Source organism: Gadus chalcogrammus, chromosome 4 (assembly GCF_026213295.1).
Source record: "Gadus chalcogrammus isolate NIFS_2021 chromosome 4, NIFS_Gcha_1.0, whole genome shotgun sequence".
Taxonomy (NCBI): domain Eukaryota; kingdom Metazoa; phylum Chordata; class Actinopteri; order Gadiformes; family Gadidae; genus Gadus; species Gadus chalcogrammus.
Window position 1 is genome coordinate 18809239 of NC_079415.1, and position 16139 is coordinate 18825377.

General features: G+C 44.0%; 1 protein-coding gene across 1 annotated transcript; it reads right to left on the reverse strand.

Annotated features, from left to right (window-relative positions):
- Positions 1-1156: 1156 nt before the first annotated feature.
- Positions 1157-10990, reverse strand: rab14l (RAB14, member RAS oncogene family, like). Its single transcript, XM_056589509.1, has 8 exons — positions 10839-10990; positions 6525-6583; positions 5411-5464; positions 3721-3898; positions 3532-3598; positions 1883-1970; positions 1525-1555; positions 1157-1411 (listed from the first exon to the last, which is right to left on the reverse strand). The coding sequence occupies exons 2-8, from the start codon at positions 6574-6576 to the stop codon at positions 1234-1236; spliced, it is 648 nt and encodes a 215-aa protein (XP_056445484.1). The 5' UTR covers positions 6577-6583; positions 10839-10990; the 3' UTR covers positions 1157-1233.
- Positions 10991-16139: the final 5149 nt, after the last annotated feature.

Genomic DNA, 16139 nt, shown 5'->3' on the forward strand with positions numbered 1-16139 from the left:
CAGAACATGGAAAAACTTTCAAATAGAATCAGATGCCTCCCGAAGTTTCTTGTTGGGGTTCTGCTGAGGCCAAACAAGAGATGAAATCAATCACTGATTATATAAAATCAGTGATTGATTTCATCTCTTGTTTGGCCTCAGATTGTTAGGGGACAGCCAACATTGCATTATTTTACATGTATGAATCCTAATTTGATAAAGGTTGGTTAATTTAACAATAAAAAGACAGTGTAGCAAAAAAATTACATTCAAAACAGGAAGTTAACATTAGTCATGATAAGGCAACCAACAATGATAAGATCCATGGTTAAACATTAGTCTGGGGGAGGACCGGGGGGAGAGAGTGGATCCCTCCATTCAAATGGAAAACTAAAACACATTGAATCTTAAGTGTCTTTTAAGTCCAAGTCAAAAGGGAATTCCTTATTTGACCACACACACACACGGTTACCATAATACCAGCGTTGCCAAATCAGATGACACAACCGGTAACTAATCAAATAAATACCAAATTAGATGCGGCCGCCTGGGAGGTTTTCAGAGTGAGAAATTAAACATGAAACAGGAATGCAGTCCTCACCGTGACATAATAGACTCAACAGGCCTTGCTTGACCCTAGCAGGCCTCGGTTCAGGGGTTAAGGGTCAAAGGTCAGGACAGGTCCTCATCTATTGAGCCAGACTAGTGTTTCAGCGTAGATTATAAAAAGAATGAAGGATGGTTAAAAATGATGGGTTTCGTTATGTTAAACCTGCCAGTCGCATGTTGATGTGATCTGTGGTACAAATGGTGCCAGGCTACCAGAGCATGTGATGCTTGGGGGCAGCTAACGGACAACACTGAAAAGTGTTCAGTGAGGAAGAGGAGGGGGAGCAAGGGGAAGAGGAGGAGGGGGGGTGGGGGCACAGAGAGATTACGACGTTGGAGAGAAACTGCTGCGAGTCGATTCGGGGATTGTGTGTGTGGGTTCATAGTGTGTGTGGGGGGGGGGGGGGGGGGGGGGACCAACTGACAGCCAGATGAAACAAGCGGAAAGTCCACACGCAGACACTTCAGCATCTTCACCCCCTCTGCCACCAACTCGTCCCCTTCTTTAGCCCCTCCCACTCAGCTAAGACAGTGGTAGAACAGCTGAGGGTCCGAGGGGGGGGGGGGGGGGGGGGGGGGGGGTGACAAAGGAAGAGGGGTGATAGAGATATACAGAAGGAGCCAGAAACAGAGGTGCGGCGGTCATTAGCAGCCACAGCCTTCCCTCTGGGGTGTTGGCTCACTGGTGAGCCGGCCCCCCTGCGGGGCCGAGGGCTTATGCTGGACCCCCGACTCAGCGGCGTTCAGGTCCAGGCTGCCGTCCTGGATGTTCTGGTAGATCTTCTTAGCGGCCTCCAGGAACGCATCCTCCACGTTTTCACCGCTACATACACACACACACACACACACACACACTTTGTAAAGTCACCGGAATACATTTGCGGGTAACAGAAATCATTCAATTTAGAAACGAGGACCAATGGAGAAGAGCCTTACGTTTTTGCACTGGCCTCCAGGAATAACAGACCTGTGGGTTGATACAGAACATAACTTTAATGTCAACACTGCATCTCACCCCGTCAGCCTGTTTGAGGCCTCGTCTGTTTATGTTGAGGTTTAATGATCGCACAATGCTGTCATTGTTCTGTCTCTCTTTGGATTACATGTTGCTTTGGTGTCACATGACCACAAAATACAAGTTTCATATATGTCGAAACAGATTCAACACACACACACACACACACACACACACACACACACACACACACACACACACACACACACACACACACACACACACACACACACACACACACACACACACACACACACACACACACACACACACACACACCGTTCTCCTCAGCAAACTGCTTGGCCTCGTCGTAGGTGACGTCTCTCTGGGCCTCCAGGTCGGCCTTGTTACCTATCAGGATGATCACCTGAGGACACACGGACAAACGGTCAACACTGAACCGCTCGACTTGTTATTCATAGAGAAAAAGAGGATCATTTTAGTTTCCTAAATCAATGACTGGTAAGGAGTCCGTGTTAAATAAGACATCAATAGCACCATCTTGTGGCATTTCTATATAATCAGGACATTAAGGACCATTGTTTTAAGCAATGACTACGGTTATCTTTTTCATTCTCTGTAAACATCTGGACAGTAAATCCCTGTAACCGAATAATTACTTATTAAGAACACTAAAGTGAGTATTCAATTGACTGAGGTCCATTTGATTTCAGAAAATGTACAGCCTTCATCAGGAGCAAGCTCCTGGACGTGTTGTGAACTACTTTGAAGGCTCGCAACATTCAGAGTCGTTTGATTTACAGTTCAAAATCAAATTCACAATAAAGCCAATCGACGGTATTGGGAGGAGATTCTAAGGACAACTAACTAACATGGTGATTTAATAGAGTCGGATACAAAAGCAAGAATAAAATAAAAAGACAGATCAAGGTTTATGATGTCGTCCTCGTACGACACAGGCTCATCCAACACCACAGCCTGGAGGACATGAGCTTAGTAAAGTAGAGACAGGAGCTTACTGTATTGTTAGTTAGGTTAGTACAGTAGAGACAGCTTACTGTACTCACTGTATTGGGGTTGGTGAGGTTAGTACAGCAGCTTACTGTACTCACTGTAGTGGGGTTGGTGAGGTTAGTACAGTATAGAGGCAGCTTACTGTACTCACTGTAGTGGGGTTAGTGAGGTCAGTACAGTAAAGAGGCAGCTTACTGTACTCACTGTATTGGGGTTGGTGAGGTTAGTACAGCAGCTTACTGTACACAATGTATTGGGTTGGTGAGGTTAGTACAGCAGCTTACTGTACTCACTGTATTGGGGTTGGCGAGGTTAGTACAGCAGCTTACTGTACACAATGTATTGGGTTGGTGAGGTTAGTACAGCAGCTTACTGTACTCACTGTATCGGGGTTGGTGAGGTTAGTACAGCAGCTTACTGTACACAATGTATTGGGTTGGTGAGGTTAGTACAGTAGCTTAATGTACTCACTGTATTGGGTTGGTGAGGTTACAGCAGCTTACTGTACTCACTGTATTGGGGTTGGTGAGGTTAGTACAGCAGCTTACTGTACACAATGTATTGGGTTGGTGAGGTTAGTTCAGTAGCTTACTGTACTCACTGTATTGGGTTGGTGAGGTTAGTACAGCAGCTTACTGTACTCACTGTATTGGGTTGGTGAGGTTAGTACAGCAGCTTACTGTACTCACTGTATTGGGTTGGTGAGGTTAGTACAGCAGCTTACTGTACTCACTGTATTGGGTTGGTGAGGTTAGTACAGTAGCTTACTGTACTCACTGTATTGGGTTGGTGAGGTTAGTACAGCAGCTTAATGTACACAATGTTTTGGGTTGGTGAGGTTAGTACAGCAGCTTACTGTACTCACTGTATTGGGTTGGTGAGGTTAGTACAGTAGCTTACTGTACTCACTGTATTGGGTTGGTGAGGTTAGTACAGCAGCTTACTGTACTCACTGTATTGGGGTTGGTGAGGTTCCTGGCGTCAGTCAGCCAGCTGCTGAGATGGTTGTAGGTGCTTCTCCTGTGCGACAGCAAACAGAACAAACCGTTACTCTGACCGCACACCACCTCACTCCAGATAAGAATGCCATGAAACCCCATGCCCAGTCTGATGGTGTGGTGTGAGCGTGTCACTGTGGTTACCTGGTGATGTCGTAGACCATGAGAGCTCCGGCGGCCCCCCGGTAGTAAGAGCGTGTGACGGCCCTGAAGCGCTCCTGGCCTGCCGTGTCCCAGATCTGGAGCTTGATCTTCTGCCCGCTCACCTCCATGATCCGCGTCCCGAACTCAACGCCAATGGTGTGAGGGCAGTCCGCCATGACTGGAGACAGCAGGGGGTACCGGGCTCACACCTTACACTCACACTGAGGTCTGAAGGCAGACCTCTGGGCTCAGAACCTAACACCCAGACTGAGGTTTGACAGCAGACACACTCAGGTCTGGGTGACAAGGTGTTCACTTTCCTTCATAGTCATTTAGAACCATCATGTTCAGACTTAACCTAGACTCCACAAAGCCACCCCCTCCCACCCCTCCTACTTATTGTAGGTTGTACTTCCTGGCACTTAATGTACGAATTTATTGCATGTAGTAACTTCAGTTATAGTACTTAGTTGTGTAGCCTCTTATCCTAGCTATCTTTGTTGTACACAGGGAATGGGTTAACCTAGATATGGTTAGTGCTTGGCACTTGGTTCTATGAACTTACTGTACCGACAGCAATATACTGTTGTTTCTCTTTCTTCTGACAAATGTATCTATTGTAAGTCGCTTTGGACAAAAGATTCCAAATCCCCTAAATGTAATGTTGCTGTAAGCATGGCTCGCTGTTGACCACTGTAAAAAGACACTTATTACAATGATCTTGAAAGCTTCATCCACATGTTGTCATGTTCTGGTTTATTCTGGTGGTTTCCTGCTGCTAGTGGAGCGTGTCCACTAGCACCAGACCCATCACCTTTCTTCATGTTGAGTTTTTGCTTGCCTTAATGCCTTCATTATTCTCCCTACATTACAATTCACATAGTTGGCAAGGATAGAGTGAAACACTCACTATGCATAATGAAAATACCCGCAAAGTTATTATTTATTATGAAATATGAATCAGAATGTAATCTATACGTTAAACCACTCTATTCAATATAAAAAAAACAATGAATCAATAAAATAAATCAAGCCAACAAGGCCCAGGTGTCATTTAACAACAGATCAACCTCATGCCTTCAGCGTTCTGAAGTCCACCCCGAGAGCAAGATGCAGGGCTCATGTCAGCCACAGCTGGTGAACATCATTCAGTCAAGGATCCCAAATCACACATCCCACTCCTTACAATGTATTAATGACAACCACAACGCATCCAATCAACGCACATTCAAAAGCAGGTTCTAACGCAGCTGTGTGTGTGTGTGTGTGTGTGTGTGTGTGTGTGTGTGTGTGTGTGTGTGTGTGTGTGTGTGTGTGTGTGTGTGTGTGTGTGTGTGTGTGTGTGTGTGTGTGTGTGTGTTTGTGTGTGTGTGTGTGTGTGTGTGTGTGTGTTGTTCCTGGTCTGAAGCGGATGAACACATCCTCTGCTCTACCTCCTTAATGGAGGCGGTAAATAACACTCAGCTGAATGGTAATTGGGCTGCTGCAGCTGACACACACGCACACACACGGGTGAGCCAGGGACACAGAGGAGGGAGTGTGATGCCATACTGAGAGGATCTTTTCGTGTGTGTGTGTGTGTGTGTGTGTGTGTGTGTGTGTGTGTGTGTGTGTGTGTGTGTGTGTGTGTGTGTGTGTGTGTGTGTGTGTGTGTGTGTGTGTGTGTGCAGGCAGTAAAGGCAGTACTTACATTTCTTCTCTGTGAACTGATGGAGCAAACATGACTTCCCTACCCCCATGTCACCTGCAGGGAAGGAGAGGGAGAGTGAGAGAGGGTGAGGGAGAGAGAGAGGGTGAGGGAGAGAGAGAGGGTGAGGGAGAGGGAGAGCGAGATCACTAACAGCCCCGCCTACTGCACACATGACAGTAGTAGTTTCAGTACGTTTGGTGCATTGAGCTACAGTCTAGTACCCATCACTTTTCTGGACAAATCAAGCCTCCTTAGAACCCTCCCTCATTGTAAAAGTCCTTGGCAAGTCCAGACACTAGAGGGTCTATAGCCTGGTCTATAGGTTCATCACAGGGAAGACCAGTCTTGGCATCATGTGATGTTATAACAGAACTACCAGGGGCTAGTGTCAACAGGAGGAAGGTGAAAACACAGGGCAGTGTGTGTGTGTGTGTGTGTGTGTGTGTGTGTGTGTGTGTGTGTGTGTGTGTGTGTGTGTGTGTGTGTGTGTGTGTGTGTGTGTGTGTGTGTGTGTGTGTGTGTGTGTGTGTGTGTGTGTGTGTGTGTGTCTGGGTTGAGATCGACAGCTGATCGACCACAGCCAGGAATTTAGACACAAGTTACCCTGTGAACACAATGGAAGTGTGTCCACAATACAGAGAGTCTTCTTATGAGAGTCAGTTTTCATTGATGACTGGTATTCTGAGACTCCTTATCAGAGTCAGTTCTAACTGATGACTGGTACTCTGAGTCTTCTTATGAGAGTCAGTTCTCATTGATGAATCAGATACGGGTCTTCCAGTCTTATGCATGTCTGAAGGGTCTTAAACATAAAACTTTTGACATCTACAAATATTCTCAACCCGTTATCTGAATGGTTGAACTGAAAAGCATTAGATGCTTAAATTGACATCACAACAAAATGATAAATTATGTACATACATTTTTTTCGATTCGATACGTTTGCGTAAAAAGCTGAAATATATTTTTGTTTTATTTAGCTGCCATTATCTTTTATGTGTCTTGGAGACGCTGTTATGAATATTAACCTGCTTCAGCAGATAGCCATAAGTAGCACAAGTCCAATACTATCATAAGTCCATTCCGATCACGGTTTCTTGCTGGGTTCACTTACCGATGATGATGTATTTGAAGATGTAGGAGTAATTGTACGGGGCGGTGGCCATCGTGGCTCTGAAACAGATATAGGGAAAACTGATGTCAGATAAAAAAATACCATCAGGTTGTGGTGGTTGTGTTCCAGAATGTCAGGCCTGAATACCAAAGCTTCCTCAGGTGATGAGGGGCTAATCAACACGGGGGGGGGGGGAAGACATATAGCAGTAGGGTTCAATCGATGTACTTAATATGTGAATGGCGTGGGAGTGCTTTTTTTTCTGGAAGCAAGTTGACCACCCTGCTGACACCCTGTAGCTTGAAACTACCGTACAAAGCTGCCATCCGGAATTTGTTTTGAAACGTACAGCCTAAACTGACATTACACCGCTGCGGTGGGTAAGGGTAATAAAAACTTGCTACTCTGTCATTTTTTTTTACCAATTGTTGTGTATTGTTAGACATCTCATAGCAGTCGAGGAAGGCACCGTGTTTAACAGACATGTTACACCAAAGAACCAGGTGTTTAGGAGGAGATGCTTTTAGGGGTAATGGCTTTTTGGCAAAGATTGAGTTAATTAAGTCGACAATAGAGTTGCAGATATTGGGGATCACACCCAGAACCTATGACTAAGGCTACAGTTCCTGCAACCTGCTCTCCCTGTTGAACTGAACAACATCCCACTACTTACACAGAATGATGGAAACCCGATCAAAGGGACATACACTGTGGAACTCCCCAGAGGGTCCGATAATGTTTTCAAACTGTAGGATAGGGCGCGAGACGACCCTAACCTAGCATGCGAGTCCCTTGGAAAATCAATAGATTGGGCCTAAAAAAAAATTTGTTTGGTTCCGGTTTCCGACCGACCCTGTCAATATATGTGCGACCCAAATTATTTTATGAGCTTTATAAAAAAAAAAAAAAAAAAAAAAAAAATGAATGCCAACTATGATTACGTTTTTGTACAGCACCTCTTCATTCTGTACAAGGATGAGCGAATTTTCTCGTTTTTAAATGAAAACAACCTACCTATCATTCGCTGCCGCTGGAAAAAATAAAATAAATTCCCTACCTACCCATGACCTCAACTGACAACCAACAGGAACCAAACCTTTTTTTTTTTTTAGGCCCTGTATCACATTAATAAATTATGGTGAACATCCACTAAATACCTATTGCTCCTTCCGCTTGGCTTGCAAGTACATTTTCAACCTCAATTCAAAGCCATTATACTTTCCAGGTAAATCAACTAGACTAAAGATCTTTAAATGTATTAATTTGTAGGCCTTTGAGATTACTTAAGTTATAATGGGACCAGTATGTCAGCTGACAGACACCTGATGGTTTTGAGAGGAACTGAGACCTTTGAGTGAACATCTTTCCATGTTGATGTTAACTCAAACATCAAGGTTCTAATTAACGGTTTGTAACTGCTAGGGTTAAAGGGTAATTCCAGTGTAAAATGGATTTGGGATATGTTTTGTATGATAACGAGTTGAAACGTCGTTTTGGAGCACAAAAACCGCATATAGACGCTTTCTTCGGTTGGCTGCATTTAGCCGATTCTATAACGCTATAAACTTGGAACGATGGGGGCACTGTTATGGTAAAAACTAAATCGCTCTTTTTAAACCACTTAAAAGGCAAAAAGTAGCCTGACACTTCATTGGTAGTATAATAAGGGTTTTAACATATACAACGATGCATTGAGAACTTTGTAAGTGTACAGATTGTTTATTAAAAAGGACATTTTATACACATAATACCATCAGTAGATCACCCGTCGACGCCATTTTATTTTTAAGACTCAATAAGTAGATTGGCGAACAATGATGTCACAATCTCTGTGTTCGTCAATCTACCTATCGAGTCTTAAAAACAAAATAATAGATAAGTTACCGGACTACTTGCGGAGTGATACGACAGAAAAAAAAATAAAAACACTTTCCTTGACAGCGGTCATTATATGCTTAGCAAGGGTGAATTATCAACGTTATCAGCGTTCAACAGCATTGAGAAGGGCCGTAAATAAATAACGATTCATTAAACCATTTTCTACGTGACCACGACTATTCGACTATTCAACGATCGTTGCCCATGCCCATCCCTAATGAACCAGTTAGGGTGCTCTAATGAACTAGTCCTTAGTGAGGCTGCTCTAATGAACCAGTCCTTAGTGAGGCTGCTCTAATGAACCAGTCCTTAGTGAGGCTGCTCTAATGAACCAGTCCTTAGTGAGGCTGCTCTAATGAACCAGTCCTTAGTGAGGCTGCTCTAATGAACCAGTCCTTAGTGAGGCTGCTCTGCATGAGGTTGTTCTTATGAACCCGTCCTTAGTTAGGCTACTCTGAGGTTGTGTGCTCGTGGCAGCACCACGAACAAACTAAAGAGCGCTGTACACAACATCACAGAACCTCAACATGTGTGCAGCAGGTGAGAGGAACCGGCTGGCCCAAGGAGCGCTCTTCTTTCAGTTCATATTCCCCATCAGCCCCCACCCACCATTGTAAAGGTCAGCCTTTAGGGATCACTTCCCCTCACATGACTGTCATGGGGTGTCTACGAATGATCCCAACACCTGCAGGGCACCGTCTGCCTGCACTCACACAGGGGGAACCGACCCATGCTAACAGGTGGAGCAACAAAACCAGGTCGCCTGAATAAAATAAAATAAATATTCAGGATCTGCAAATGGTTATGTGCAGAAGATGCGGCGGGAAGTAGTGTATCTGAAGAGGAACAATGAGTGTCACATGACGACTTGTGACTGCAGCCTCAGCACTTCTTTCATACTCTCCATCGCCTCTTGGCCAAATAAGGAAACAGTGCCGCAGATTTTGCAATGAAAACTCTTTTTAAGGATGCATATGATAGATACATAATGCCATCCTGATTCATAAAGCAACACTGGGAACTACGGTAACTTATAAACGAATAAAAACTATTGCTACCTGACAAAATGATTATCATGAAGTAAACATTGTAAATATTATCCTCTAAAATGCCCTTAAATGTAGATTGTAATGATCTATTGCACCACTTGCCACCATGTGTACCATTACTGCTTTGCCATGGGGAGGGCAAAGTTCCTCTGGGATCATGGACTTTTTATCTGATACAGGTCTGATGCATGTTGTCATCTAGATATATCACGATTGACTAACAAATCCAGGCTAACTGGGGTAAACATTATTTTATTATTATCCTAGCAAGACTATCTACACATCCTAGTGTATACCAAGTATGCCTATAGTTTTAGCAAGCAACATTTATAACTGCTTTCTTTGTGTGCACAACATTTGCTAGAGATAAGAAGCATGGTTGTGAAATAAATAGAAAGATATTACTAGCAAGGTATCAAGATCACCAAGTTAAACAGATACTTTCCAATAAGGGCACATTAATTAACCATCATGGACACCATTACCTTAGTTAAAATGAACACCATTCGTTAACATGAACACCATTACCTTGGTTAACATGAACACCATAAGTTAGAACACCATTACCTTGGTTAACATGAACACCATAAGTTAACATTAACACCATTACCTTGGTTAACATGAATACCATTAGTTAACATGAACACCATTACCTTATTTAACATGAACACCATTACCTTATTGAACATGATTTCCATTACCTTAGTTAACATGAACACCATTACCTTAGTTAACATGACAACAAATAGTAAACATCAACACCATTAACAAATGATGACAAGACTAATAATTAACTGTAAATTAACTGTTACCTGATTATTACTGCATAAACTAATGCTAATAAATGGTTAATTGATGCACCCTTATTGTAAAGTGTTACGGATCAACCGAATCAAGCAGCCTCCATCCCTAACCTGAAAGCTGGACTCCTGCCCCGCTCCTCTTCCCACTACCGGCACTGAGGCGAGCCACTGATATCCATCAGGTCCAACCTGGTGAATTCTTCATGTTGTTGTGGTTTAAGTTGACATTTGACTGCAGTCGACCCAACAAATGCGTGGTTATAAGCTGTTTACAATACCGTGACTGGGCTGGCTAACGTCAGCCGTTTACTCGCGGGTTGTTAGTTCCGAAGCGGGGTCTGTCTTGTCAGGTGTGCGGCTGCTGTTTGTAGTTAAGCTGAAGGTGGTTGTCTTATCCTCGACTGTTCATCCCTTAACCTCTCACTTATCCAGGTTAGCATCCTTAGCTCACGTATTAGCCTGCGGAGTGCCTGCTAACGTCAGTGAGCATAACAGTTACAGTCGGCCTCCCGGCTCACAAACTGAACGGTGTTATTCTGACAGGCTCTGCCGTTACTATGTACACGTCCACCCAGTTTCCTTACCGTATGATGTTGTTGCTTTGTATTCCTGTGTGGGTCTTCTTCACCAGAGCTCTGCAGGTTATCCTGTCTACTGATCCAATATGGCGGCTCCCTCTTCCGCCAGTGTTGCCAGATCGGATTGGCAATTTCCAGCCCAACCATAGACTAAAAACCGCTCAATCAACCAACAACCCGCTCAATACAACCGATTTATCATATACTTCTGCAATGGAAACTAAACGAATACACACCTTAACGCAACAGGATTATTAACTATGACGTTATGTGCTATACAAGGAACCTCTCGTCTGTCTCTCACCCACACAAACCTCACAAGGTCTGTGAAAAGAACACACTGACAGCAGCAGAAAATGGGTCTTCAATGATATAAGACATTAATGCACAACACACAAAATAGGCATGTAAAAGACAAATGGAGGGCACAATAAACACCTAATTGATCTAATAGCTTTAATAATGCTACTTTTTTTTACCAGCCTAGATTAAAAGTAGCCAAATTGGGAGGGTAACCGCCCAATCTGGCAACACCGTAACCCCTGTCTGCAGGGCTGCTGATCCAATATGGCGGCCATGGCAGGGCTGCTGCCAGGACAAAAGACCCGAGGATATGCGGCGATTCATTATTGTTTACCCATGTAGTAGGCTATCGCATAGGAGGCAATACCTGCACAGGTGGGTTTATTTAATGCTTTTTTTGTATTGAACAAAATCCAGCCTTTCTATATTTGATTTAGCAAAATCAAGTAGCATAGCTATTTGGCAAGTATAAATTGAATAATGGTTTTGTTAAAATTAAATTTTATATTGCCATTATAAATGAGGTTAATTTTATTGATTGTATAACTGCGTAATATATCTGTATCGTTTTTAAATTGTTTGTCTATTCTTATAAGTGTGTGTGTGTGTGTGTGTGTGTGTGTGTGTGTGTGTGTGTGTGTGTGTGTGTGTGTGTGTGTGTGTGTGTGTGTGTGTGTGTGTGTGTGTGTGTGTGTGTGTGTGCGTGTGTGTGCGGCCATGCATATAAATTATACAAAGGCTTTTCAGTTAACTTGTTAAAAAGGAATATTTTAATACAGCTGTTTACCACAATACATACTGTAAAATACTTTGTACAACCTTAAAAATAAACACGCATAACATGCATTAAAAGCGGACTATGCCTGAATAAGATAGATATCTGAACAACACTTTAGACAGTGTGACTGAATATTCAAAAGGAGTAGGTTACTCACACTATATTTGGTCTTCACTGATTCTAAGCCTCTGAAGAGTTTTGAAGATCTGGGGTGGCTCCATAGGCAAATGTTGATTTAACCTCCAACAACAATCCAACCATGAACGTTATCTGGGTGCTGTTCAATCAGTATGCTATTGTAATAACACTGCAAGCTGAGTAAAGCGGAACCCTAATATTTCCCATGATTTGTCAGGAGAACCCCGCAACGCTCGTCACCCACTAGTCAGTGACCAGAATATGACAGTTGAGGGGAACATGTCTGCCAGAAATCCCCTTGTGAACCAAGACGGTATTTCCTTTCTCTCCAATATGTCTTTACATCACAACCCGAGCCGCAGCAGTAGCAGGCAGGTCAGAGCGCAGATATAGTGCAGTCCATTTGATTTCAACCAAGTGGTGCTGTTACACAGATCGGAGCCGCAGCAGTGAATACGAACGCCAGGCAGCTCTTGTTGTTGGCAGTGTCTGGATGTAGCACAGCCGCTGGTCAGGACAATACCCAATGCCGCTGTGTGAGAGAGAGAGAGAGAGAGAGAGAGAGAGAGAGAGAGAGAGAGAGAGAGAGAGAGAGAGAGAGAGAGAGAGAGAGAGAGAGAGAGAGAGAGAGAGAGAGAGAGAGAGAGAGAGAGAGAGAGAGAGAGAGAGAGAGAGAGAGAGAGAGAGAGAGAGAGAGAGAGAGAGAGAGAGAGAGAGAGAGAGAGAGAGAGAGAAATCCAACAACTTACACTTCTGGCATTAAGTAACACCTTGAAATGGAATATGTGTCTAGTGAAAACTAGACACATATTTCAAGCATTACATAAACCAGAATAACACTTTGACAAGCAAACATGATATACTCATCACCCCCAACATTAAGTAGGAAATGGATTGTGGGCAGAACCGTTCTCCTGAGAGTTGGTTTTCAACTAATGTTGACAATCTCCGTCAGTCTCTCCGAATTACTGGAGGGGATTTAAACGGGGGAGAATAACGTAGGCCTACATCGCACTTAAGACTTCGGTTTTAAGACGTCGACACAGCGTCCTGTCTTTCTGTTGCAGTGATTGGCTGTCAGTTGTCTCATACAATGAGCCTGCTATTTCCCTGAGCCAATGAGAAAATATCGCTGAATTAGCTCTTCGTTGTACTTTCCCCAGCTTTCAAGCAGCGACGCCGTTATGTGCGTCGTAGTCGTGTCCGTGGAGATCAGCAGAACTGTTCCTCTGATGGCACGCTGCTGTCTAAACGTCCACAGCTTGAGACCTTGACGTGATGACCGGTGTGTCAACATTAAATAATGACTGAGGTTGGTAGTCAAAGGACAACTACCTAGTCACAGTGAACATTAGAATAACCATTGAACTATTGGGATTCATGTTAGGTTGAACAATTCAAATCTAGGATATCATCACATAAAGAAAAGTAGGGAGGCCATAGCGTGAGGATAATAAAGGAGAGAGGGTGTTGAACAACTAGCGGAAAGGTTCTGGTTTGATCCCCAGTTCTCAGACCAACCCGCAGGCTGATACATGCTCTTTTATTTGGCCGCCATGTTGCTCAGAAGGTGGAGCGGGTTGGCTGGTAACCGGAAGGTTGCTGGTTCGATCCCCGGCTCCTCCTCCCTGAGTGTCAAGGTGTCCCTGTCTGAGCAAAGCACCTCACCCTAATGTGCACCCTTATGTGCACCCTGACGAGCTGGCTGTCACCCTGCGTGACTGACACTGCTGTCGGTGTGCATGATTGGGTGAATGTGAGGCAATATTGTAAAGCGCTCTGAGTGGCCACTGGTTAGAAAAGCACTGTATAAATACAGTCCATTTACCATTTACTGAAACCTAGTATCTCTCATGAGTGGCCTTGGATGGAATAACCTGGTCTCTAAAAGACAGAGGATGGACTCAACGCTCTTCATCAGGGTACTCACTGCTCTCGGTCCGGATGCAGAAGCGGTGCTTGAAGCCCTTGTGCGAGTGTGAGCAGGTGAGGACCTCGGGGTTGGAGCAGCCAACATCCACGTACCTCTGGCCCTGGATGATGTTGCAGCCATAGCACTGCAGACCCTGCACTGCAGGGGACCCACACCGGAGGGAAAGGGTTAGGGCATGGGGTTTGTCCATGGGGTTATTCATGTGGTAAGTTCATGTGGTAAGTTCATGTGGTTAGTTCATATGGTTAGTTAATGAGCACACATAGTGACCTGGGGAATAGTGACCTCTATAGTTAGATATAGCTACATACTGTATATATATATAAACTGTATACGTATACTGTATATATATATCCACAGATATATCTATCAATTCACATATATCCATACACATATATATAAATATGTGTATATGTATATATATATGTGTGTATATATATATATATATAGTGTATATATATGTATAGAGCCACTATAGCCTTCAAGAAGAGGCTCGATACTCGGCCAGGGCTGAGTCTTTAGCAATTCGATTCCTGGATAGAAAGACATGTCTACGTCGCAGACGAAAAGATATGATTGCTTGAAGGTACTCATAGTTTGAGATCATATTGAGAAGAATTTAATGTTAGTAGAGGCAGTGAGTTGAAATAAAAATGTTCTAATCTCAAAACACATAAGGCAATACATCATCGGACAACAAAATAGAAAATTGCAAAGTACCATCAAAAAGTACCCTTTATTGGGCACGGCCTATTATTGCTTACATTATGACATTATGACAATTTTTGTTATAATGTCCAGCAATTTATGGTCATTCTGTACAGGGAAATTCTCATGTTTCAGCCAGGGGCATCTCTTTAGTGCAAAAAGCCCACATCAAGCCCACATCAATGGTATCAAAGGAGAGCCTACTCGTAAGATAGATAATGTGGCATTTGAGGTGCAAATAAATATGGACAACTTCGATGTTGTAAAATGAAAAATCTGTGGAGTTCAAGGTATGGGGTAGACTGATTATCCAAGGATTCACTAAAGCGTAGGTTTAAGTCTTTAGTTCCTGTGTTGGTTTACAAAGTCCTAATTCTAGTGTACGTCTCCTTTCAAAGAGACCCGATGTGGTACACTGTCGTCCTGCTGGGGACTCACTCTGGTTGGTTAATTCAGGCTATTTTAAGCCATATTTTAGTTATCAGACACAACACAAACCCAATGCATATTTTAATTCTCTTTTTTGTTTTTAAAGAAAGTATTTACATCAAATGTATTTCTTCATCAAAGTTGAGGCAGTATGAGACGTTCATTTTGAAAATAATAATTCAATGATAACATTTTCCTCAGCTCTGCTTCTCTCCTCTCCTTTCTCTTTCTTTCAGCTCCTCTCTTCTCTCCTCCTCCCCTCTCTCCTCTCCTCTCCCATCCTCCCCTCTCTCCTCGCCTTCTCTCCTCTCCACTCCTCTCCTCATCTCCTCCCTTCTCTCCTGCTCTCCTCTACTCGTCTCCTCTCCTCCTCTTCTCCCCTCCCTCCTCTCCTTTCCTCTCCTCTCCTCTCCTCTCCTCTCCTCTCCTCTCCTCTCCTCTCCTCTCCTCTCCTCTCCTCTCCTCTCCTCTCCTCTCCTCTCCACTCCTCTCCTCATCTCCTCCCTGCTCTCCTCTACTCGTCTCCTCTCCTCCTCTTCTCCCCTCCTCTCCTTTCCCCTCCTCTCCTTTCCTCTCCTCTCCTCTCCTCTCCTCTCCTCTCCTCTCCTCTCCTCTCCTCTCCTCTCCTCTCCTCTCCTCTCCTCTCCTCTCCTCTCCTCTCCTCTCCTCTCCTCTCCTCTCCTCATCTCCTCCCTTCTCTCCTGCTCTCCTCTACTCGTCTCCTCTCCTCCTCTTCTCCCCTCCTCTCCTTTCCTCTCCTCTCCTCTCCTCTCCTCTCCTCTCCTCTCCTCTCCTCTCTCCTCCTCCCCTCTCCTCTCCTCTCCTCTCCTTTCTCCCTACCTTCCCCTGCTCTCTTCTCCGCCTCCTCTCCTATTTTAATCCCACACCAATGAGAGTTTGGTTGGCATACTGCAGTATTTCCCCCAGCCACCCCATAATATGTGATTCCAGATGTCTGTTATTAAATCCTTTACCCTTAATAATCCACAATCGTCAAGAGATTGTATACGCGGTCCCA